At 37.5% G+C, this 27,974-nt stretch overlaps 1 protein-coding gene across 1 annotated transcript; it reads right to left on the minus strand.

The window, feature by feature from the left end:
- LOC150095521 (protein argonaute-2-like) lies at positions 1–27,884 on the minus strand. Its single transcript, XM_090410182.1, has 2 exons — positions 27,146–27,884; positions 1–4,089 (listed from the first exon to the last, which is right to left on the minus strand). Exons 1-2 carry the CDS (start codon positions 27,195–27,197, stop codon positions 1,037–1,039), a joined length of 3,105 nt encoding a protein of 1,034 aa, XP_090266308.1. The 5' UTR covers positions 27,198–27,884; the 3' UTR covers positions 1–1,036.
- Between the last annotated feature and the right edge of the window lie 90 nt (positions 27,885–27,974).

Here is a 27,974-nt window from a genome sequence, read left to right on the forward strand (position 1 = left end):
TGACCAAAACTTATATCATTTTTATTACTTATTTGCATTTAATCTACAATACAAGCATTTTAACAGAAAACATGGTGCTCTGCAATCCTTCTTTAATCAGGCCAACATTATAAAACATACAGTATATGGTAAATGTGCTATTGTATGTACACCAACAATATATATAAACCAAAAGGTGTATTATTTTTATTCATTTTTACATAGTCCAGCTGTAGAACCAATATATATATATACTCTTCATAGAGACTACACATCATCCATTTAAGAACAATCATAAACCTCCATGCCCCTTTCATTTAAAAATATAAAATAGACTATAAAAAAGTTAATTACACATAACAGATGTTATCAGAACTTCATAATTAGCACATACTAGTGAACTGAAAAAAAAAACATTATATTAATTACTCTATACACACTGGAACAATGCTAATTGTTGCTATCACGTTCTGTGGCATGATGAGTGTCATATCCTATGTATGCAGTTGTTAGTTTTTGATGAAAGCATCAAATTTGATGTAGGATTAAAACCATGGTTTTTATTATATTATGTGGGAATATGGAGCATTTCAGAGGCTGCTTTAATCTTGTCATGCCTAACTTTTGTAATTGATGGAGATGTAAAGTGACGTGTAACAATCTTCCAATTGCAGTATACTGAAAGGTACAGTTTTTTGTATACTGAAAAGATCAATTCATTTTCTTCTTTGTTTAATTCTTGAAATAAATGAAAATTAACTGAAAAACTGCTAAAACCACAGAAACCTTCATATTTAAGCTATAGATAATTTTCTTAATAAATAATTTTTTATTGAATCAAGAGTTGAAATTTTTTTCAGAAAAAATCTTGATTGATGAAAAAATATTAAAACTTCATTTAAAGGGAGCATTTCAGAGTTTCAGAAACTCCTTTTTTTTTTAATTCAAAACATTTAAAAATTAGTATGCTCTCAGATGAAAATAATTTCATAAACATACAAGTACGTCATAAAGTATGAACTGTTATGATAGCCTTTTCTACTCCACTGAAGATTAGTTATATGAAAAACATTTCTTTTTCAAAGCCCTCTCTTATCTTTATCAGTTCCTGAAAATATGATAAAGCAGGTGAAATTCTCGTGTTGGAAGGAACTGCCAAATACTCTTTTGCTCGAAAAGCTGCTAGATGAGCATAATAAGTGGGTACTGGAATAGAAACACTACGTGCACATCGTGCATATGCGAAACATAATGCATAAGTAAGTTTGTGCAAGTTATCAGCTGTAAAATTATTGTCATCATAGAGTACTACATAATATGCAGGTCGACTTGTCCCTTGAATTCCTTCATGACTACAGAGAAAGAAATCAAAGAGTACTGGATTAGTTACATCTCTGTCTACTGTTGTTCCAGCTGGTATGTTGTTATTCTTCCCTATTCCTATAGAAGGAGGTCTTGGAGCAAATCTAGTGTGATGACGTTTTTGCACAGAAATAAAAGTTATCTGAGGAAGATAATCACTTTGCATTTCCTTGCAAGCTTGTTGAATTTGAGGTACCTCAATATTCCGTACCTGCATAAATTGACCTTCACTAACCCCATCCCGGTAAAAAATAATTCTTTCTGGCTTTTTTCTTCCAGTTTTACAATAGAATGCCTTTAAAAGTTCCTTCACCATCCCTTTTAAATCTTCTATTATCTCCACCCTTTTACCTGTTTCATAACTTGACTTCTGAACTCTTAAGGATACTGCATACCTGGCTGGAAAACTATCTAGACTTCCTACTGCTGCTGCAATGGATGGCTTGTCTTTTTCATTTGCAGCAGGATGATTCACATCAGCCCCAATAATAATTATAGGTTTTGTTAAAATAGGAGGTTTATCACATGTTTCTAGTATGCAATTCACACCACCCATTTTCATATTTATTTTCTGACACAAATTAACAAAATACTGTAACCCACACTTTTTGGTATTAATAATTCCAGTGTCAACACACTGTGTTATCAAACCAAGTTTAGTTTCTGAAATAAATTTTATTTCATCATGAAGATTTTTGTTACATTTTTTAGAAACTACAATCAGTGCAAACATTGCTTGATCTGTATTTTTAACGTTCTGCAGTATGTTAAAAACATCTTTATCTACACAATTATTTTTAATATGGAGAGGATGGGACAGTTCTAATCCAATATTTTTGCCAGTTCTGATAAGATCACCAACAAATTTCTGTAAACTGTCAGGTTGACAGTGTGAGGGATAAAAATTCAACACTACCCACTTTTCAATTGTTACCGCCCTAAAAAACATTTGATTACTCATATCCCATGCACCATTTGTTGGCATTAAATTTTTATTCCGATATCCAATCTTTGGTGGACTGATTACTCTCACTTGTAACTCCAGTAGATTTATATTTATTTGCAGTCCAAAACTATCCAGTATATGTTTATTGTTATTTATCTCTTTAGTAGAGTTCATGATTTTTTGAAATCTTATCTCTGGTTTTTTAGCTGTTTCCCGAATCATTTTAGCTTTTGAAAATTCATCTAAATTTGGAACTGCTTGTCCTTCCATAATTTTACAAACTTCAAAAGGTAAGAAAATATTTTTACTTTTGGAACCAACTTGAAGACAAGGTAAAAAGTTGTACCTCAGTTTCAAATTATATGTTGTCATGAAATACTCTTCAACAGTCTTTTGTACAGTTCTGTGACCATCTTGCAGTGGAAATGTGAGTTGGGTTGCTGATTTGTTTGATATACCTACAACACGGTACTTTCTTGGATAGGTCATATGGGTTACTTGAACCATTAACCCAGTAATCTTTTCAGACAGTTTATTAATTTGCCATGTTTTCATACCACGTTTATCTCTAGTTATATCAGTTCTCAGAATTTCATTTGCAAATTCAATAACTGGTCCACTCGAATAGAAAGCTTTTGCTGTCATATCAACATTCAGTATTATACCTCTTTGACAGACACGTACACTTTGATAATATCCATACCATATTTCGCTTATTCCATCTAGAGGATGGAGAGTCTGTTCACTATAAGGGAAAAATGATCTTTTGCAAATGACTTCTTGAAATGGCTGTTTCTTCTGTCTCAAGATAACATCAAGAGCTGCAACAGCCTGTGGAACATCTTGTGTAAAAGAAGAATTTTGGCCATTAACATAATTATGCAAAGGCTGAAAATCAATAACATTATCTCCGTGCTCTTTTCTAACTGGCTGTATTTCCACAGTGTAATTTAATATTTTATTATTCTTATTCAAACTAACTGTATATTGTGTTTGTAGAATTATAAGTGGTTCTGCTGTGTAGATATTTTTTTGCCCATCAAAAGCAAATTCAAAATTTCTGAAATCCTTTTTATTAAATATATCTATTATTTGTCGCCTTGTTTGGAGACTAATCCTCTGATCCGATCCATTTTTCTCTTTAATGGTAACATCATAGTGAAATATTTTTTTATTCTTAACAGAAAGCTTGAAGTAATTACATATTAGATGAATAGGTTGACCACATGAGCCAAAATCTGGTCTGTGAGGGAATGAGTTCTTTTCGGAGGAAGTATGTTTTGTGTCAAACGAATGATCGGCAGTCTGTTTACTGCGGACAACATGTTCATTACCTCCATTTTTCATAGAACAGTTTCCTTTATTATTGTGTAAGTGAGATTGTCTTGCACTTAGTTCAGCAGTATAATTATCTTCTGAAAATCGCATATGATGTAAAGGTGAACTTGCATTTTCTTCCTGAGTGTTTTGAGCAATATCAAAATCTCGTCTGGGAGGGAATTTTTGTTTTAGAGGAGTATGTTTTGTATTTATTGGAATATCTGTAGTCTCTTTACTGCAGATGACATGTTCATTACATCCTTTTTTCATATAACCATTTGTTTTTTGATTATTTAGCTGAGACCATCTTGCACTTGGTTCAGCAGCATAATTATCATTCAAAAATCGATTCTGATGGGAATTAGGTGAACATGCATTTTCCTCTTGAATGTTTTGAGCAATATCAAGTCTTGCTTCCTGGTATTTAGTCTGTTTACCATGTGATATATACTTGATGTTTTCACATTCCAGAAATCCACTCCCTATCAAAATACAAACGAAAAAGTTAAAAACCTCACAATAATTACTACATCAATGACATTAAATGAAAAGTGCAAGTGTATATTTGTGTATAATTCAGAACTGTGATAGAGTAATAATAGATGTTTTTATGATATCAAATTCATCCAACGCATTAACTATTGACAGTATTTTTTATGTGAAAATTTTGAAGCAGTATATGATAGCATTGATTCATACGAAATACATTATTATTATTATTATCATCATTATTATTATTGTGACACCTCGGAGTCCAAAAACTCATTGTGGAAGGGCATCCCTGACAAATATCCTTTATCTAACATGCAAAGATAAATGTACTTTATTTATCTCCTATCTAACACTGGAAATTTCTTGTTAACTTCTGATAGAAAACACCACACAACACAAATATATTATATAACAGATATGATGATTTATTATGCTTTCATATTTTACTGGATTTCACATCAGGGGACTTCAGGGTAAAAAACACTTGTCAGAGAACACAAGGAACTATAATCAAGTTCTTCATGTTCTCTGACAATTCTTTTTTTCAATAATTGGAGAAACAGTTAAAAGCATAATGGGAGAAAAGCATTATTACTATTATTAACATTATTATTATTGCCTATGTCATAATAATAATAATTATTATGATGTGGGCTCCATCGAGTGAGGCCCCAACATTATGCCAAGTGCTAAAAAACATTTGCACAATAGCTGTTATACTCTGCTTTGAACTTATTCACTAATATGACAACCTATTCTACTCATTCCACTGTCTAAGCAAACAATCTGGCTCTCACACCTTGCTAATCTTTGCTCAATTTCAGTTCATGAATGAATTGCTCCCACCAGACCTGTACTGCAAAAATTCAGTATCAATCTTCTTCTTCTTCTGTATCAATCCTATACCAAATTACCTTTCCATCCTATACCATATCCTATACCAAATACAAATTACCTTTCAGTAATTTGTATTTTTCTATTATATCATTCCTTTTCCATCTATAAACCAATTTCTGTAACCCACAAATTCTCAACATATCTTCAAAGGAGCATTCCATAGATGCCACGGATCTTGGTCGACCTATGGATTCTCTCCACCTATTCTTCATTCCCAAGAAGATCTGTACAAAATAGTCCAGATGGGTCTATTATAAAGAGATATATAGTAGCTTATCTCTGCTTATCAAAGTGTTCTTCAATAACCAGGTTTTCTATGAGCTGTTTAGCCCCTTCTGTAATAAGCCTTATGAACTTCAAATTCCTATCCACTAACACCACAAAATTCCAGGCTTCATTAATTTCCTTGAGTACATTTTCATCAATATAGTACACACTTGGTGATCTTTCACCCTAAAATGCATCACCTTAAACTTTGTCGAAATAAACTGACGTCCAGTCTCTTTTGCCATTACTGAATCTATTTAAATCATCCTGCAAAATTTCAACATCATCTTTATTATTATTATTATTATTATTATTATTATTATTATTATTAACACTGAGTCTCTGACCTCCATTGAGTCAGAGACTCATTGTGGGAAGTACACACACTATTGCACACAATGCTCATCCAACTGTGCCTTAAACCACTTCAACTTGTTTACATTCACAACATAGTCCTGAGGGGGTGGAAAGAGGGGGAAAATAGTTCCACTGCATAAAGGAGGTTCCAAGACTGCTGTTGTAAATTACTGATCGATCAGCATATCAGGAATCGTTGTCAAGGTCTTGGAGAAAATAGTCAAGGGGAAAATACAGGATTGGATAGATGAAAATGGAATACTGTATGGGGGATAGCATGGTTTTGTGAAGGGTAGATCATGCCTCAGTAACTTTCTCATGTTTTATAACACAGTAACGGCTGAACTGGATAAGGGTAATGGGTTTACATTGATTCTATTGGACCTTGCTAAGGCCTTTGACAGAATACCACATGGAATTCTAATCAGTAAACTGCAGCATATGGGGATAGATATAGGGTTGGTGACATGGATAGGAGGATGGTTGATGGAGAGATATCAGAGAGCGGTTTATTCAGGAGTAGAGTCCAAAAGACGGCCTGTTACTAGTGGTGTGCCGCAGGGGAGGTCTGTTCTTGGACCACTACTGGTCAATTTGTTCGTTAACGATATAGGAAAGGATCTGAGAGGAAGTGTTCATTTGTTTGCAGATGATGGAACGTTGAGTAGAGAAATAGTGAATGCTCAGGATGTCAAAATTTTGCAGGATAGTTTGGAGGACTGGGCTAAGGAGAATGGATGTCAATTTAATGTGGAAAAATGTAAGGTTTTGCATTTTGGGGTGAAAAGATTAGCAGCAGTATATCACATTGGTGGAACTGTACTCCAGGAGATTGACGAGGCCTGGGATTTGAGAGTGTTGGTGGATAGGGAGTTGAAGTTTAGGGGACACATCGCAAAAGTGGCAAAATTGCTCATCTAATCACTCACTTGGTTGCTGAAAAACACTTTAACGAGCAGAGACAAACAGGTTATTGTTCTCTATATCGAGTCTTGATAAGACTCCATCTATACTACTGTGCCCAGATATGGGCGCCAGGGGTTTCTTCTTGATGGGAAGGAGGTGGAGAGGATCCAGAAATGCGTGACCAAGATAAGAGTAGGTCTATGGAATGAGAACAGGTTGAAGATTTGTAGGTGGTAGAAAGTGGTTGATAGGTGGAAAAGGGGTGATATGATTGAGACATTCAAATTACTGAATGGTTTCTATAAGATTAATTCAGAAGATATTTTTGAGAATAGGACTGGTGGTGGGAAGACAAGGGACCATACATGGAAACTAGGCAAGAGTGTTTTTAGAAAGGGTGTTAGAGCTAGTTTTTTTACTTGGAGAGAGTGGTGAATGAGTGGAATAAGCTGCCAGAATCTGTTGTGGGTGCCATGACTGTGAATGAGTTCAAGGCAAGGTATGATAGATACTGTGTGAATGTCAAATAGTTGTTCTTGACATGATGTTATGGCTTCCCTCGATGTGTCTATCAACTCCTTGGAGTTTCCCGTAATAATAATAATAATAATACTCAGGCAATGCATTCCACTAACCACCTACTTAGCATGCAAAGAACCTGCTCCTCACTCCTCTGCTCACACCCTCCTTATACAGTTCTAGCAATGGCACCTTGTTTTTCTATCCCCTCTCCCATTCTATAAAAAATCTCCTCCACATCCTAACCCCTGACTAGCTTATTATATGTCTCAATCATATCCCCCCCCCTTCTATTCAATGGCTTTGCAATTTACAATTTCTCAATTTGTACTCATACTCCACATTCCAAAGACCACTGTTCACCTTAGTGAATCTTCTCTGGGCCCTTTCTAACATATCCTCATCACATGAAAACCCAGTGACCAAATCTGTACATAATATCCATATGAGGCCTGATCAAGGTCTTATACAATGGCATTATAACCTCTTTATTTCTGTATGTCAGGGACCTCTGCAGCATTTCCATTATCCAATGTGACATCTTCACAACTAGTGCAATCAATGTGGCGCTTGAATTTCAGGTCTTTGTCCATCACCACCACTCTCAGATCTCTCATCTCCTCTACCTCCTTTAAAGTTTCCCCAACAAGCGTCTACTTTGCATCCTATTGTTGTTTACCAAATTTCAAAACTTTCCACTTTGCAACATTGAACTGAAAATTTCACTTACCTCCCATTCATGCAATCTATTCAAGTTCTCCTGTAAAGCCATATCTGTTTGTCTCCATTGCTTTTCCCAATCTTACATCATCCAAACAGCTGCATATCACTAGTTAAACCCTTCCAATATCATTAATGTATAAATTGAACAACAATGGTCCCAAAACTGATCTTCCTCTTTCGTGATACTGCACCCCCATAATACAACTTTCTGATACCTGTCTGACAGCCAGTCACTGATCCCATTCAGAACTCTGTTATCCAGTCCCATCCATTTTAGTTTATTTAACTTGTCATGTGGCAGTCTATCAAAAGCTTTTGCAAAATCTAAGGACACCACTGTATATGCATCTTCCCTGTCCAAGCATTTATCACCTTGTTATAGTACATATGTTAGTAGAACATGATCTCCCTTCAACAAACCCATGCTGATAACCATAGAGAATACTGCTGTATACCCATTTCTGTATCCCACTTCTCGCCAATCTCTCTCTCTAGTACCTTCACCACAACTCCTGATTATACAGATTGGCATATAATTTGTAGCCACAGTTTTATGACCACCTTTATGCAGTGGGACAATTTTACCTTCTTTCCACTCCCTTGGAACCTGTGCTGTTGTAAGACTCTTATTAAACAGTCATTGAGATAAAGGATTACACCAAGTATATAATTTCTTGGTATCTTTAATTTATCTTATTAAACAGGCATGTCAATGCTACTGCCAATTCCCTGGAACATTCCCCTTAAGACACGATGTGATATGTCATCGAATCCTATTGTCTTATCTAGGTCAAATACTTATGCCCTTTACACTTAAGTTCCTCATAATTCCACTCTGATGAGAATGAAACATCCTTATAAATTGATCACTGAATACCTCAACAATGTCTTCTGCAGTTACATTTCTTGGTGATGAGGAGGTGGAGAGGATCCAGAGGTGAGTAACCAAGATGGTAGCAGGTCTATAGAATGAACTTAATGAGAATAGGTTGAAGATTTGTGGGTTACAGAAACTGGTTGATAGGCAAAAAAGGGATGATATGATTGAGTCATACAAATTACTGAGGGGGTTGTTTACATGATTAATTCAGAGGAAATTTTTCAGAACAGGTCTGGTGGTGAGAGAACTAGGGGCCATTCATGGAAACTGAGTAAGAGTGTAGTTAGCAAGGGTGTTAGAACTAGGTTTTTTGCTTTGAGAGTAGTAAATGAGTGGAAGAGGTTGCCAGAGTCTGTTGTGAGTACCATGACTGTGAATTAGTTCAAAGCAAAGTATAATAGATACTGTGCAAATGTTGGATAGTTCTTGGCATGATGTTTAGGGCCTCCCTCGATGATTCTAATCTAATGATTCCTTTGAGTAGCCCATAATAATAATAATAATTCTGTGAATATTTTCATCTCATGTGATTGAGTCTTTGGACTTCAATAATAATAATAATAACTGTTTTGCTCACTGATGGTTGAAGCATTCAGTTATCAATATGCCTGATAGTGAAAATGACATCCCATTAGACATGAACCACATTAGAAATTATGAAGTTTGCATCAACTGATGATCTTCAATTTCATTAGAAAAAAAAATGATATGAGGACGACATTCCTGTGCTTGAACAAGCTGGCTACCCATGATGCTAGAAAATTTATTACAATTACAGTTCTATTTCATGCAGGAGGTCAGTATTATACCTACACTGATTTTGTTTAATTGCAGTCAGTCAAAAAAAAAAAAAAAACACTTGATAATTCCTACAATGTAATTAATTGCTAAGAATTGCATGCATGTTTAATACATATACAAATGAAATTATTTTATGGTAAATATGTTACTAAATTTTTATTTTGTCATACATACTGTACATACATCTTTTAAACTTTTGAAGTGCAACTTTGTTTAATTGGGACAGCTGCTTAATTGGGTCAATGTATACTATTCCCCATGTGGCCCGATTAACTGGAATCCACTTGTATCTCTATGTTGATATGAGCTGTACTGCAGTAGAGAAATTCAAGTTGAATAACGTCACTGAACAAGAACTGTTATGTTTAATTTTCTTCCATGAAACAGTACAATCACTTCTGAGTGGACACACATCTCCACATTGCATTCACACTGCAAAAGGGTTTGCAATTGAAAGTTGTGGAAACAGTGCCTCTAGTTTGATGTCATTCTTCAGAAGAATGCTATCAGGACCAGGACATTTTTTGGAAGTTGAATATATATACTGGACAACATTCTTCTTTTTTTTTTTTTTTTTGGTGAAAAGCCCAATTATTGTGAGTCTGGAATATGCTACTTTTGCTGACTTAAGGTTAGAATAGCTTTTGAGGATAGTATATATATATATATATACTGGTGGTTCTTGATACCAGCATTTGTAATGCTTACAAGTTTTTTTTTTATTATTATTATTTTTCATGCCTGAAGCAGTAATATGTTGGTTCTACTGACTTTAAAAAAAGTTAGTTTAGCTTTTGAGGGCCAGAAGTGTTTGATATGTGTATTGTGTTTTTTGATACTAGCATCTTTGGTGGCATGAGTTTTTTCATATCATGAGAATATTACAAAATATAAAAACAGTCACATACATTCCTCTTGATTTTCTAATAGTAGCACATTATTTTCATCCTACAATGTGCTTCTCATTATCGCAACTTTACCTCTGACAAAAAATACCACAAATGAACATTCGCATAACGGTACTAATTCCAAGGGCGAAGCTAATGCTTTTTGTGTTCCCTGATATCTGATAAGGATACAGTGAGGGAAAAAATGTATGAGCTGTTTGCTCGCCCTGAAGGGGCATGGAGATTATGCCTTATTACAGGAAATTAATATGGCTTTGGGCCTTTTGTGTTTGAATAGATCCGTTTCGTCTTAGTTCACAGCTTGCTGAACCAGTTCACTGGGGGGGGGGGTAGACATCTTTAGGAAGAACTTTGTTGCTAGAGATTGAAGAAAAGAGTAGATATAAGGGATATTTTGTTTCGATGAAGTTGAATGTCTCTGACAAACCATTGAGCATTTAGAATCATCCGTAAACATTTGTTTTGCACACGTTGCAGTTTGAGAATATTAGCATTGGAGGTGTGGCTCCAGGCTGGAGAAGCGTAAGTGATTATAGGACGAATCATCAGCTGGTATAGAAGCAGTTTAATTCTGATACCTAACTTGCTGTTCCTGTTAATTAGGGGGTAGAGCTGGGCGATGGCTTTAGATGCCTTTGCACATGAGGTCTTGATATGATGGTTAAAAATCTTTTGTCCAATATTACACTGAGATATTTTGTTTGTCTGCCAAGGACTTTTGGTATTAAACAGGAAGATGTCCCCTGGTGGAGATACCGATCCTCTAGTGAAGAGCATGGCTGTGCTCTATTGGGAGTTTACTTGTAATCTCAATTTGGAGAACCATTTTTCTAGCTTTAGAAGGTTTTCTTGAATTTTTTTGGTAACAAGGTGTGGCTGAAGAGATCTGTCTGGTATTGCTGTGTCGTCTGTGTAGAGGGCCATGATGGATGACATTGGGTTGTGGAATATCTGACATATATATTGAGAATAGGGTCAGAGCTAGTAAGGACCCTTGTGGAACTCCAGCCAAAATACGGTGCTGGGTTGAAGTTGCCCCATTTATCTTGACTTGCATGCATCTATCATGAAGATATGATTTAGCTGAGTGTACCATTTCCAATGATATGCCAGCTGAAATAAGTTTGTGCAGCAATCCAAAGTGCCATATCTTGTCAAATGCTTTTGCTATGTCGAGGAAAACAGCTCTGGTGTATTGATGCCAATTATAGCCAGTGATGATGTACTCGACTAATCTGTGAATTTGTTGGGTAGTGCTATGGGATTGCCGAAAACCAAACTGTTCTTTAGGAAGAATGTTTAGGTTATTTACTGAGGCTTGAAGTCTGGAGAGGATGACTTTCTCCCAATTTTACCCAAGTTAGAGATCAGGATGATGGGATGATAATTTTGAGGTAGGTGTGGGTCTTTTCCTAATTTATGTATTGGGATTATATCTATGAATTTCCACAAGGAAGGAAAATATAGGAACCTGAAGATTTCATTTATTATGCTGGTAAGGTGCACAACAGCTTTGCAGGCCAACAACTTCATGACTGTTTGTGATGCCATCAGGCCCAGGAGCTTTTATGTTCTTTATGATATTGTATATTTCCAGTACCATCCACAGGGTGTAGCATAGAGGCAGCCTGCCTCACAGCGTGGTTAATAAGGGCGCTCGTTCAACCATATTGTGATAGGCATCGTCACTACACTAATAATTCCTATTAGTGTAGCAAGTGCAGAAAGAAGTTTTTCCAAGCTTAAACTGATTAAAAATTATTTGCAAACAGTAATGATCCAAGAAAGATTGGTTGATATAACAGCTATATCCATAGAGACGGACATAGCCTATAATTTAAATTTCAAAGAGCTTATAAACAGTTTTATTGTGCAATATCCCAGTAGAGCAAATGTTTAATTAATATTATCATGTAATTGTTTTGCATTAATGTTTCTCTTGTAATAAAAACAAAACAGCAATTGGAGATTTTCTTATATTTTTGTTTTATAATCCAGGAGCGATATTTAATCGTTTGCCTGAGGACTTGATCTAATCTGGCGATGGCCCTGTGTATTTCTGCCAGTGAAGTAGGTGGGATTTGATTAGTACAGGTATCAGGGAATTTTAACGAGTATCTGACACATCGATGAATTTTGTACAAGTAGTTGAAGTCTAAGTTTTTGTATGCAGGCTTACATTGCCTTTCTAGACCTGATTCTAGTAGTAAGACTTATTACCAGTTAGACATAACTGGTAATTAATTTACGGAATTAACAACGCATATGAAGTATATTAATTAAAGATAACTTTAATGAATCACTTCTATATTTCGGCAATGTCACATTGCCATCTTCAGGAACATAAAGATATGGTATGTGCACTAAGGAACTAACAAAGCAAATGAGGAAGAAAGTAAGAAACTAATTTTGTTCCTAAAGTCCTAATGGTGCCCTCTTGCGGGCTAATTTGGTAGTCTTGGCAGTTGGGCTGAAGTTCTCATAATGAAAGTCTCCCAAATTTGGGGCAGTTTCATGCACCCAAATTTGTTGAGGTTAGGAACGTTTTTTAGAGCTGCTGAAGATTCTTTGAATAATCTTTCGTATTTAAACTTGCTGCGATGGATTGAAGATGGCAATGTGACATTGCCGAAATATAGAAGTGATTCATTAAAGTTATCTTTAATTAATATACTTCATATGCGTTGTTAATTCCGTAAATTAATTACCAGTTATTTCTAGACCTTTTTGCTATGGCTTCCACCTTTTCTGCATCTGTTTGTATGTACAAGGCCCAGGTCTGATTGTAGAGGAGGAAGAGTTTTGCTTCTGTTTCTGATATTCCTCAGTAGTTTCCATATAGAGTGATCAGCAGGTGAGATAGAGGCTAACTTTTCTTCCCACAGTTGATCCCTGTGAGCTTTGAGAGCATCTCTCACCTCACCATTTAGTTTGTTAAGAATTCTTTTGTCTTGTGGTTGCGAGTGTTGTAGTATCTTTTTCTTGCTTTATGTTTTACTCTAATCAAGTTCATAATGTCTTCTGGTAAACGACCAGGCTTGGGGACAGTTGTGGATGAGGTGCCTGCCATTATAGCTGAATTAATTTGTTGGGTGAGACTTTTGACTACTGTTTCAACATCTTCTTTTGATCTTATATGAGGAACAGGGCCAATGTAGTCTGGGAGTGCTTTTGATAATTTTTCCCAGGATATGAAGGAGTGAGAGGGAGGAGACAGATGTTCTTGTTTTCCCAGCTGGAACAGAATTGGGTTATGATCGAATGGCAACTCATTTAATGATTTTAGGCTGCATTGAAATTTAATATTTCGCAGCACTGCTGATATCCAGGATGTCAGCAGTGCTGAACATACTGTGATGAGTTGGTTCAGTGGGGCCTTCCACAACTGCGTAGGTGGAACCTTGAGTAGCTGAAGAGGATATGGTTGTTCTTATTGGTGGTTCTACTGTTCCATGCAGGATGCTTCGAATTTAAGTCCCGAGCTATAATGATTTGTTCTCTAGTGCCCAGGATGGCATTCAGATCTGAATGTAGGAGTTTTTAATGGTGGGTTGTAGACCGCTTAGATTTTTAGTTTTCCGGCTGAAGTTCTGAGTACTTCTATTCCTGTGAGCTCAGGAATAGTGGTTGTAGGGTTGGTTAAAGAATGGTGATTAAAGTAATTTTTAATGAAGATGGTGATGCCACCACCTCTGTAGTTGAGTCTCATTTCTGTAGAAGAGGTATCCTCTAAGTTTGGGGTTATCTGCGGGTCTCAAGTTCGATTCATTTATTAAGATATCTGGATTGTATCTCACAGTGAATTCCTGAAGTTCCAGTACTTTGTTTTTAAGGCCATTCGCGTTCCACGCGATAATCTGTAGAGAATCTGCGGTGAGTTTGTTTCTATGCATTTGTGAGTGCAGCTAAAATGGACTGAGTTTCATGTAAAAATCTTTTTGTGAAGTCCGATGAAGGGTTAGATTTGCTGAAATATTTGTAGCATATTTGTAAGAGAAGCCATGATGGTAGCTGCTAGATTTGCATGTGATTTTGGATGATTCTGATCATGTGTAGCCTTTGTTTAATGGGCCACATCTGCATAAATCCTCGTCTGCCATTGGTAATTTGTTCTGTTAAAGGCCTCAGGCTGTGACAGTTTATTTCTGTCATGTTTTGTTGAACTCTGAGAGACTGTGGAGCTGAAGCTACTGGTATTTGGATACTAGAAGAGGAGGCAGATTGTTTGTTTGACTCCAACCGTCTGTTTTTTGGATGTTGAATACATCCTCTGTAATTTTCTGGGTGTAGGCAGCCACAGTTGGCACATTTAGTCGGGGTGGTTTTCAGCTTTGTGCAGGTGTTAGTTGGGTGGCTCTGCCCCCATTTTAGGCATTTACAGTCTGCCTTACACAATCTCTGAGCATGTCTGAACTTCTGACAATGGTGGCACTGCCCTGATGATGCCCTCTACCTCAAAGGTTCGGGGTCAATTTTGAGCCTGAAAATCGATGTTAGATCATAAATATTTTTATATAATGGATTTCTACCAAGACTAGAGTCATCAGGGTCTTCTTGGCTCTGATCATTCTGCTGAACTTGATAGGTGGCAGGTCCTGAGAGCAGAGATCAGTTGGAATTTCCTCATTGGTAATGTCTCCTCGGAGCACCAACTTCAGATTCTTCTCTGAGACGAGGGAGAAAGTGTTATTGTATACTACTAGAGTCCAATCATTTCGTCAGTATACAATAGTCCATGACAGTGGCAGGGTGGATTTTGATACCCTCATCCACATTCTTAGTTGCTTTGTACTATATCTGAAGTTTGGTCATGGTAGACCTTAAAGATATCCATCTTTGTTTATCTCTGAGAATGATCGGGGCCACCCTCTCTTTGAGGGAGGCAGAGGAGTCAGAAATGGGACCATCTTCTTCCATTCCAGTGTCATTGGGTGGCAGTTGTTTTCTGCTTTTTGCTCGCATGGACTTCTTCGAAGTCTAAGGGAGTGGAGACCACCAAATCCAGCTTCTCTTCTACAGGGTGTCCCAAAATTCATGCAAGATTTAAATTTAACGCCATTTATGAGGTAAAGTGTTGCCAATGAGGAAAAAAAGACAGCATGACAGCTGACAGTTCAGGGTTATTAAAAATGACCACACACAGCGAAGAGAGTTCGTTGAATGGATTCATGAGTTCGTGAGAGTGTTGCCGAGAGTCCAGGAACAACAATTCAGCACCGTGGTCTTGAATTGGGCATTTCGAGAAGCTTTCTACAGCGTATTCTCACGAAAGATTTGCATCTTTATGCTTACAAAGTTCAATTGACTCAAGAACTGAAGCCTACTGACCACACACAGCGAAGAGAGTTCGTTGAATGGATTATGGAACAACAAGTGGATGCTTATTTTTTGAAAAAAATCATCTTCAGCTATGAGGCTCATTTTCATCTTGATGGCTTCGTTAATCGACAAAATTGTCGCATTTGGGGTTCAGAAAATCCACGAGTGATTGTTGAGAAACAAATGCATCCACAACGTGTCACTGTTTGGTGCGGATTTTGGGCTGGAGGCATCATCGGTCCATTCTTCTTCGAAAATGCGGTTGGTAAGCAATAACAGTTAATGGTGCTCGCTATCGCGACATGATAATCCAGTTTTTTGTGCCTAAATTGCAAGATATGGATGTGGACGACATGTGGTTTCAACAAGACGGTGCCGCATGCCATACAGCCTGAGAAACAATTCAATTACGGCATGAATCATTTCCTGGGCGTGTAATTTCCCGTTTTCGTGATCAGAATTGGCCACCCAGATCATGTGACTTAACGCCGTTGGACATTTTTCTTTGGGGTTTTTTGAACTCTGAGGTTTATGCCAACGAGCCCACGCCTTGACAGAGGAAATTGAGCGCTGTATCAACGAAATTCAGCCACATTTATGCAAAACGGTCATGGAAAATTTCGACAAAAGAGTGCGTATGTGCCAGCAAAGCTGTGGAGGCCATTTACCCGATATGCTGTTCCATGCATAACCCTATACTGTATACTTTATGATTCAATAAGAAATTACATTTTTTAATTAAAAACCTGTGTTTTCTATCAAAATTACTTCTTGCGTGAATTTTGGGACACCCTGTATATGGGCATGTCTTCGCCCTCATCATCTTCTCTGGACAAAGAGTATAATAGGAAGCCAGACCACTTGTATTCAAATTTTTTCGAAAGCTTTTTTAAAATGCTGAGTGCCAGCCCTCTGTGGAGCAATTCTATGTAGGTGTCTTCTTCAATCCTGCTCATGGTGGTGGCGGCGTTATTTGTCGCAACTGAAAATCCCACAACTCCAGGGATCAGCCAGCAAAATCCTGTAGACTGGGGGAGTCTACTGGCAGAAGAAAGTGTTGTGCGGGGGGGAGATGATTCCGTGATTTTCACTGGCCCTCAACTCGAGACTTCCACCTCCCTTGAAACCATAAATCCACCAATAGTCCTCGTCACGGGTGGGCCTACACGGCCATTGACCATGCAGAGGGGCGAAAGTAGAAACTCGAGTTGGGATAGACCCTGTACAATGTGAGAACCACGGAACGCCACTGAAATTAAAGGAAACTCGACAAAGATTGATAAAGAATGTCTCGTCTTGAAATTTCAAAATTAGCATGTCATGCAATTTATTACCTTTTAGTGGGAATGGCACAACTTACTAAAATACCGGCTCATTTCAGGTTTGGGAATTAATCCATTTCGAAAATCGGACTCCTTCCCTTCAAACGGTTGGTTCTTTAACATGGTAGCCTATGAGAGACCGCAGCGGACGCACTAATGCGTGAGCGGGTACCTCGTCTTCGTTCGCTACCAGAAGGGGTTACGATACGGTCGCTTGCGTGAATATGCGGTCGAGCAGATGCGGCCTGTTTACCAAGGCTCCGTATCTTGCTTTTTACGGTATGTTCACACGCGGTCCGCGTCTTGTTTAGCGAGTTAGCTACGGTATGGCGGGCGAGGCAGGGGTGTAGTCGGGCTAGGGCGATGCCCAGCTTTCGGTCAAAAAAAGTGATTTTTTTTTTAACTGAAAAAAATTGTGATTTTCGTTTCAGAAAAACGACGTATAGGGAAATAAATTAAAGCATTATATCAATTTCAATTTAGAAAAACTCCGCTCACAACTAACAACACTTACAGCAATTGTGAGGAAAATTCGCAGTACCATTACAATATTTCGAAATGAGTTCACGAGGTTGTATTTTAGAAATAACTGCAAAAAAAATTCAAAGTGCTGCCCCTCCCTAGCTACGCCTCTGCAATGTCCTGAGTCTATGTTCGGTTTCGAAGTTTCAAAACCAAAGAAAATTGACAGTATTGCATCCCCACCCAATGCTGCATCGAGTTGGTCGTTTGTCATCCCTACACCCTTAACAAGTTCAATGGACCTGATAAGTAAAAACGTGTAGTGTGCTCTGTGAAACTGTCCTCGCTGTACTTTGCTATATGGTGTTGGAGAAAGTATTTTAAGAAGAAAAGTGTAATAGTGCATCAGCGATATGAAGAGAACCATTGAAAACAAATTAACCAATTACTTCTCAAAACTTAAAAAGAATGAAAATTCTAGTACGAGTTAGGAATACGATGCCAAATTTCTGCCGCACTTCTTGCTCTGGATTTTTTCCAAGCCCTGGCACTATTTCTTTTAGGACTACACTCCCTGGGCCGAGGTACAAACAAATTGCTTGTATCGATTGGATAATCCAGCAAATGTTGACGAGATTCAGCGAATATTATTCGAGTCCGATGATGAGAATGATAAGAGTCGAATGTGAATTAGAAGATGATGATTATGTGAAAGTTCGTTCAGAAGATTCGGATACCGAACAAGATATGAATTAGACACAAACGAAGAGTATTTTCTTAGAAAGGATAAAGAATCAAAATGGAGGAAAAATCCTATAAGAAGCCAGAATATTTTGTGTCAACTTCCGTTAGTTCAGCCAAACGCAAAAAATGCCAAGGCAGAACCGAATTGCTTTTTCACAGATGATATTTTTGATCTAATCTTATTATATACAAATACATACATTGATTCCATTTCGAAACGGTATTCAAGAGAAAGAGATGTTAAACGAATAGACAACACAAATTTGAAAGCATTTTAGGCCTCTTATATGTAGCTAGTTTACCCCGCAACAATTGGCTAAATTTTTATTCTTATATTGTAAATGAAAATAAATAAACCCTTCTTCTTTTCCTCTTCTTCTGCAGCTTGTCCCACTTAAGTGGGGTCGCTGTTAATGATGAGTCTCCTCCACATCCTCCAGTCTTGGGCTGTCACCACATCCAAGTTCTTCATCCTCAAGTCCTCTTCTACCAGCTCCCTCCATCTCTTCTTCGACCGCCCACGCTTCCTCCTCCCTTGCACATCCATCTGCATGACCTTTCCTCCTAAATATTCGTCCTCCTTCCTCATCACATGACCAAACCATTCAACCTTGTTTCCTGTATCTCCGCTCCTAAGTTCGTAACTTTCACTGTTCCCCTCACATAGTCATTTTTCAGACGAACCTTTCTGGTCACACAGCACATCCACCTAAGCATTCTCATCTCTGCTACTTCGATCCTGCTGATGTTATTTTTCCTCAGGGCCACAGTTTCCATAGCATATGTCATAGCTGGCCTCACTACTGTCCTATAGATTTTGCCTTTCAGATTGATCGACACCCTCTTATCGCATAACACTCCAGCCATCTCTCTCTCTCTCTCTCTCTCTCTCTCCAGTTCCTCCAACCCGCTTGTATCCTGCATCCCACTTCATTCTCAGCCCTTCCATCTTCTTCCACTGTTGAACCTAAGTATCTAAAGTCCCTAACCTTCCTGATGACATTTCCTTCCAGCTCCAGATTTGTCTCCAGGCCGCCGTCCACTTTGCAACACTTATACTCTGTCTTACTTCTGCTCAGTCTCATACCTCTCTCTTCCAGTACTTTTCTCCATCTTTCCAGTTTAGCTGCCACTTCTTCTCTTGAATCTGCACACAACAAGATGTCATCTGCATACAACATTGTCCAAGGCATGTCTTCTCTCACCTCCTTCGTCACCACCTCCATCACAATAATAAACAAAAACGGACTTCATCCCAAGACTTCTAGAGGTTCTTATCTTCGATCTTATTTTAAAGTCTGCGCACAGCAGTCGGTGTTGCTGTGGCACTTGATCTGTTGGAATTACCTTTTCACAACCTTTTCACATTTGTCACAACCTTAAGATATTTTCTTCTAATCAAAATGTAGTCAATTTGTGAACTGTTGTTACCATTTCTAAATGTTCTTCCCTCTTGTAGAAAACGAGTTCACAATTGACAGATCAAACGCTACTGCAAAGTCCACAATCCTCTCTCCTTCCTGGTTCACCATTCCTACTCCATGGCCACCATGCACCCTTTCACAGTCTGTATTCTGTCTCCCTATGTCTCCGTTCAAGTCTCCTCCGACAATCACCATCTCGTTTTCTTCCAGTTCCCTCATTTCTTCATCTAACACGTTCCAGAACTCATCTTTCTCCTCTGCTGTACAGCCGACTTGCGGGGCGTACACCCACACACCCACACACACACACACACACACACACACACACACACACACACACACACACACACACACACATATATATATATATAGAAAGTATTTTACCTTGGGTCACAGACATATTTAATGCGCGAATTCACAATTTCAAATGCAACTGTTAATTAAGCACTTCATAGATTAATTGTATATGTATATAAACCATTATCAGCAGTACCATTATTTGGAGTAGTGGGGAGTCTTCATTTCAGAATTAGAATTAAAAGTATATAAAAATCATGGATTGCAATTTCCAGAAGACGAATAAGTTTCTGCTGAATTATCACCGCATATACACTTTTTATATAAAAGCAAGGCGTACAATCGTAACTTTATTTCCTGTTCATAAAAGTAGAAACACTCGTTTCTAAAACTGAAGCATGACGATCCATATAATGGCATTTTCAAAGGAAGGTAAACAAAAGCTTATACTGTATGTATTATAATGTATTATAATCTGACGATTTTCCAAACAAGTATTTGAAAATTCTGCAGTTATATCTCCAGTAAATGAAAGAAGATAAATGTTTTGTTCTTTTGTACGGATTCGAATAATAAAAGACAACAAATTTAATACTACATTAAATAATTTCATTACGAAGAATAATCTGTTGTCATAACATCGACTGTTTATTTACCAACACATCCAAAATCGTAAAACATACAAAAATGCATATAGACTAGAATTACAAATACATAAGTTGCCGATTACTGGCTATCATAACTAAAGATGCACACACACACTAGAAAAATTGCACAATAACAAGAAACGTTTATTTTGTAATGGAAAAAGAAATGTATGAAAAATTAAATCATTTAACATTTAATTTTTCTTGATTTTTGCTGATTCAAGTATAACATTAAGATTTTCAAATTTCCGATCTCAATTGTTTAGTAGAGTGGATTACATTGTTTAATGCGTTTTGTGATTCAGTTAAATTTCTGTTTGGATTCTGAAGCATTTCACTCACTACATTGATCCTGCATAAAAGATTATAAGTGAACACAAACGTCCACAATCTTTAATTTTCGAAGCTAATGCTTTTGCTTCATATTTTGTATTATTGTCAATTTGAATATTATCATAAATTTCAACAAAAGAATCTAAAACTTCTCCATTTTAATTACAGAGAGACATCTTTTGTACGAACGCAACTGTTAATTACTTCGTAGATAGATGAATGGGGATGTCAGTGGGACAGCGCTAACACACACATTCATCTGCCTGCTCATGGCACTGATATCCCCATTCATCTGCTTATAAAACTAACAATGTTCTAATGTTCCTGAGAACTAACATTTTGCATGTTTTTTCTTAAGAACTTACATGTGAAATGCTGTTGTTGACTAGTAATAATACCACAGTCACCTGCTATTGCTGTACCTTTTTTCGCACGAGAGAGAAAAAAGGACTGATCTGCTCCGCTCCGATTTTGATACCTTAAGTCATAGATGGCCAACAACAGGGCCGCATGCGGCCCGAGGCATGATAAAAACTATATTAACTTATGTGTATTATTAATTTAGCTATTGGTCGAGACCGCAGATTTTCTGATTGATATACTAGTTATATTCATTATTTATGATGACGGAAAAAATTTATATCCTCAACACGGAATCAAAATAGCTTTAAAAGATTACTCAATTTATAAAATCTACTGTTTCTCTGTACGAGTTGTAGTAGTGGGAGTGGTAGATTTCTATGCGCTCCAGAGTAACGCATCATTGAAAGTCACTTGCTCTGCTCACAGAAATATGTAATTAAATTTAATTTAACTACTTATATTTAAATCAATCACGTATGTATTTTATATTGCTCTCCCAGCAGTAAAATAATTTAACAAATATAGTAATTCAATACATATAACTATTGCCTTAAAAAATGCACAGTTTATTTTGTGCGGCCCGTGACGCTACCACTCATCATATATTGGCCTCTTGTATAGAATGAAGTCGGCCACGCCTGCCTTAAGTGATTTGTTCTGATATATATATATATATATATATATAATTCATACTCATATATATGTACACATATAATTCATATATATATATATATTTCATATATATGTATATATATAATTCATCATATATATATATATATATATATATATACAGGGTGTTCGGGATAAATTTGACATATTTATAATTAATTATATTTTTCCGTAAGTTACATGTATTAACACACACTTCTCTTCATTTAAAAGTTTGGACCCTTCTTCATTCATATACAAGATGTCAGAAAGGATGGATAGCTGGAACCCACCTGAATCATGGAAGAGAATAACTTGTATCATGATGATTCGTGCCCGCCATCAAAATAAGGATATTACGACTGCTGCCCAATGCTCCCTGAATACAGTAAAAACAATCAGGCATGAACTAGAGACTTGCAATGGTGACTACGAGGATGTAGCAAGAAGAAAGATCCCTAGCAGACGATCTGATTGCGTTCGTACAGCAGAATTCCTCGCAAATCTGCAGGAACAGGTGTTGAAGAACCCTGGCATTGGAATTCGGGCTTTGTTCGTGGAGTTGCTAACTGTAGTCAAGCCCTGGATAACAAGGGTAGCCAATGGTAGGCCGTATGTATGGCAGCAGGATTCGGCCCCTTGCCACACCTCTGGGAAAAGTCAAAAATGGTTGTCTGAAAATTTCTACGACTTCACCAGTCCAAATGTTTGGCCTCCAAACTCCCCAGACCTTAACCCCATGGATTATTTTGTATGGGGCGCAGTTGAAAAAGACACCAATCGCACTTCCAGTAATACAAAAGCCCAGTTAATGGATAAAATTAAAACAGTTTTTGCGGCCCTTCCCAGGGAGACTGTAGCATCAGCTTGTTCGAGGTTCCGAAGCAGAATTGAAGCTGTGATCGATGCTAATGGTGGTTATTTTGAGTAAATCTTGTTGATAGTATTGTAATTAACTCTGCCTGTAATGTTTTTTTGTCAATTCATTAAACTTAATAGATACAAAGAAGATTTTCTTTTTCCTTACGAAACTGTCAAATTTATCCCGAACACCCTGTATGTATGATGAATTATTGACTCGGTTGAAATACATATTGTGAAAAGAGTTGAATGGTTTAAACCAAGAGTTAGGTAAAAGGGGGGTTTAATAGTAAAACACGACTAGTTTCAGCTTATAACAGCCTTTATCAGGTGACATTATAAAAGAAAAAACACTAAACACTGAAGGTTAAAAAAAATTGTGATTGTGATATTCCTTATTTTGGCCAGACAGACAAATCTATTGAATTACGCATGGAGGAACACTGCTTACAATAGACAGTGAGCCAGTGCCTTATCAAGCCATATCCTTTCCTCGGGCTAATCCTAATGATGAAACGCCAAGTCATACAGTCCGCTGGGACAGATCTACGAATATCTTTCATTGCCATGATGAATTGGAGAGAAAAATCGTAGAATCTAGGGAAATCATCCTCAACCCTGAACATCTAAATAATAACTTGAGCTACAGCCTCCCAGATAGTCATTCAATACAACAAACGAAAGAACAGCTTTAAAGACAACTACAACATCTGCATACTAATTATGTATACAGACTCTCTCTATGTTGTTCATAGTTTTTTTCAATGTTTAGTGTTTTTTCTTTTGTAATGTCACCTGATGAAGGCTGTTCTAAGCCGAAACTAGTCGTGAGTTTTACTATTAACCCCCTTTTACCTAACTCTCGGTTTAAGTCATTCAACTCTTTTCACAATGTGTTGTGTGTGTGTGTGTGTGTGTGTGTGTGTGTGTGTGTGTGTGTGTGTGTGTGTGTTAAAAATACCAAGCTATTTTAAATATAAACCTGGTTTTAATCCATTTCCCAAGTAAGCAAACAGACAAGTAAGTGAAGTTTGCGCCTGCAAGTAGTGCAAGTTTAGGCAACTCGTGGTAAAGGTTACTTGGCAAATGGATTAAAACTAGGTTTAAAATAGCTTGGTATCTTTAACATATATTATATATATATATGTTAAAAACACCAAGCAATTTTAAACCTGGTTTTACTCCATTTCCCAAGTAAGCAAACAGACTAACAAGTCAAGTTTGCGCCTGCAAGTGTTGCAAGTCTAGCTGATCCTACAGGTAGTGCAAGACCAAGGCAACTCGTGGTAAAGGTGGCATAAGCTCTGATCACTAATCTTAATATTTACCCTTAATGCCAAGACACATCTCCTAGAGGAGATGTATGATGTTTTGTATTAAAGGCAAGGGGGCCACTACCCAGACCGGTTTCGACCTTTATTTAGGTGTATTTAAGTAAAGACCTCTCTAAAAATTAGGACGATCCCTAGACCACTCCATAGTGGCCCAAAGACCGTCCAACTCAGCGTTGTTCCACTCAATGACAGGCTCACCCCATCACCGAGAAGAACTTCTCAGCGTTGGCTCTACCCAGTGGCAGGCTCATCCCACCACCAGCCAGAACCATAATCTCAGCAGTGGCCCAACTCAGAGACAGGCAAAAACCTATCCCCAAGCAGATCCTCTCAAAGCCAGCCCCCATCAGTGGGAGCCAGGCTAGAAATACCAAGATTTTAGTAATACAGAGCTTATAAGTATTTTACCAGAACAAGTTACCATAAGGTGTTTTAACCTTATTAAATAAAAATCTCAGGAGATATAAATGTAGAAAGTATTTTACCTTGGGTATAATAAATGTTAAAAATACCAAGCAATTTTAAACCTGGTTTTACTCCATTTCCCAAGTAAGCAAACAGACAAACAAGTCAAGTTTGCGCCTGCAAGTGTTGCAAGTCTAAAGTCGAAAGGTTTTAAACGTCGAAACTGGTCTGGGTAGTGGCCCCCTTGCCTTTAATACAAAACATCATACATCTCCGCTAGGAGATGTGTCTTGGCATTAAGGGTAAATATTAAGATTAGTGATCAGAGCTTATGCCACCTTTACCACGTTGTATTTTAATAGTTGCCTTGGTCTTGCACTACCTGTAGGATCAGCTAGACTTGCAACACTTGCAGGCACAAACTTGACTTGTTTGTCTGTTTGCTTACTTGGGAAATGGAGTAAAACTAGGTTTAAAATTGCTTAGTATTTTTGTATTTTTAACATTTTTATATATATGCTTGTATTTTTAACATTTATTATACCCAAGGTAAAATACTTTCTATATATATACACACAGAACGATCCCTGAAATATTTAATACACAAATTCACAATTTCAAATGCAGCTGTTCATTAAGCACCTCGTAGATTAAAATGTGATATTAACACTATCTCTTGTGCAGCGCTCTGTAAATGCTGCTCTACAATCGCCCGCGAAAACGTTGACCCAAAGCGCCATCTTACCACAACTGTTATATTTACTGGCCATCTTCATCCATGTGGTTGCCGTTCGTGATATGTGCGCATTCGTTTTGGGAAAAAATCTAACTTTGTCCTCTCTTACTTAGTATGTGCTGCTTGTATTGGTTACCTTTGGATCTGTATGTTTTTTGGAATTGTCCATTGTATGGAAACCGACGCTACCATACAGCCCACGACATCCAGCAATCGTACCGACGTTGTCTGCGTATGGCGGATACGATGTTCAGTTGCATTTTCCTGCCAACAATAGCAAACACGAAACGAATACCCAAAATTTTACTTCATTTCTGGTATGGTGGTTTTATTTATATCGTCCTGATTTATATCGTGCTTGTGTTTGTTAAGTGTTTTATTGATGGTATCGACTACTATACAACCGACAACACCGCATCGTGCATAGGATATATTTAGTTCCGACGCACATGCCCGTAATATTACGAAAGATACGTGAGCTTCACTAACAGGTTTCATATGTGGTGACATCCAGCAAAAATGCTTCTTATTTGTGTTATAGCCGTTTTCTTTATATCCTACGTAAGTTCAGTTCCTCTGGTAAAGAAATGTCCATTTCAAAATCGGCGGGCACAATTATCCCACTAGCGAGACGATATCCTCCTCTACAGATCGGTGCGTCACTGTGACATCTGGCTGATATAACATCCGCTTCATCCCCTTTCCGGTGACGTCACTTTCGCTTGCGAACGAGGACGAAGTGCTTGCTAACGCATCACGACGTGCACAGCGGTCTCGCATAGACTTCAATGTTAAAGCAAAGACCGTTGAAAAGGAAAGAGTTTCCTCTAAAAAAATGGATTGAATCAAAAACTAAGGATTATCCGTATTTCCAGTTGGTTGCGCTGACATTCCACAGGTAAGGGATTGTGTGTCATGCAATTTTGAAATTTTCCAAAGGAGCGCAATTGCCTATCAGAAAGAAGTAAGCACGTCCGTCCTCTTCAAACGTCCAAGCGAAAAACCGTCATCACAATGACTCTCAATCAAATGAACATGTCACATTTTATGTGATCTTGGACAGTCAACCTTTCGACCTTCCTCTTACGTCACTGCTTCCGGTCTCGTTATGAAACATCTGTAAGTCGAAATATTTTTTAATACTGCTTTTTTGGGGAGAATTTACGACTGTTCTTTGTTTCTGCCTCTTTCTTAGGGATTTTTATTTCCTACTTAACAAAAATGAACAAAGAAATACTAATTTTTCGCCACTTTTTCTCTCTTCCTCTTTAGAATACGGGGAAACTGAATCTATGTTTTTCAAGTGAAGGTGATCTCATCGCACTTGTTTGTTCAATCTGTTGCTGGAACAAGTACAGCTACGAGCCTTGTGTATAATGTCTATTAACTGTGAGTTCTTCTGGCCAGTGAGCCTATTTCACTGGATGAACAAAAAAAAAGTTCTCACACGAAGCGGCAGAGCTGAATACCCCTGAAGGAAACTGTTTTTTTTTTTTTTTTTTCAACTCGACAAGCTGATCGGAGAGCACACGTAATTAAAAATAAGTCAACCGCATAGACTTAGATGCATTCGATCTTCTCTCACTTGGCCCTCCCATTTAATTTCTCTCGGACATAATAATATAACGTGCAGTTCAGCATTTCAAACAGTTTTTCTGAAACGTGTGGTATGTTTTCTAAAACATACTACATGTCTCTATACATTTTATGGCAATTCATACAACTGTTCTCAAAAACCACTTCAACTGTAAATACCTTATATTATGATAAAACTCACCTAAACTCTACGTAAGGCGAAGATTTAGTTATTAATAAAATTATCATAGAAATTCTGAATAAATGGGCACAAATTAGACTTATGGTATGGTATTATTATTAGCGTTAATCATTTACCTTTATCCCTTCTTCTTCTTCCTTTACTCCTGCAGTTGTTTCCGGTTGACATACTTAACACAATTAGGACGAATTACAACCCCACTGAAATAAATCCAACGACTGTTTACACCGAGCGCTTTCGATATCCGATATTCAGATCACAAAGTCTTCAGCTATACGTCTCTGCGGCCACGTACGTAGGAACTTTGTCTCTGTTAGTATCAACCTAAAACCGAAACTCTGTGGGGTTAGCCAGAGTCGCAGTACGCATCACCTCGGAAATACAGTGATCTGCTGACTGCATAATCAGACAATCACTTACCAACACGGCAATCTGAAACAAATTTATTTACTTTCGAGTGTAACGTCATAGTATAGGAGCTTTCCCTTACACCAAATGTGCGCGAAAGCAAATTTTAGTTTTGGTTTCGATTTTGTGCATGTTGTGAAATCAAATTTTAATTTGCTTTCGATTCGTGCAGTTCTCCTTACTTTTGGTTTTGATTATGTGTGTGAGAGAGAGCGAGAGAATTTTAAAATATTTTTAGAATCCTGGTTGGCCAAGTGGTTGGCGTATTTGGTCTCCATTCAAAAGGCTGCGGGGTCGAATTCCGCCGTGGGCATAGATATTTATGATTGTCTGTGAAAAACTTGTGGTGGTGATTGGCGGTAGATGGCGTCGGTGTAGTTGCAGTTCGTTGTAGTTGGTGAATTGAGTGGTGGAACGAGAGTTGTAGAGTAGTTGCCCTCCCTCAATGAATGGATTCCCTGGAGGTGTCATGTAATAATAATAATATATAAAATGGTGTGGCATTGTTTTTGGATTAGATGATATATCTTCTCATCT

Source organism: Typopeltis vanoorti, chromosome 20 (genome assembly GCF_054136105.1).
Source record: "Typopeltis vanoorti isolate ZY-2024b chromosome 20, IOZ_Tvanoo_1.0, whole genome shotgun sequence".
Lineage (NCBI taxonomy): Eukaryota > Metazoa > Arthropoda > Arachnida > Uropygi > Thelyphonidae > Typopeltis > Typopeltis vanoorti.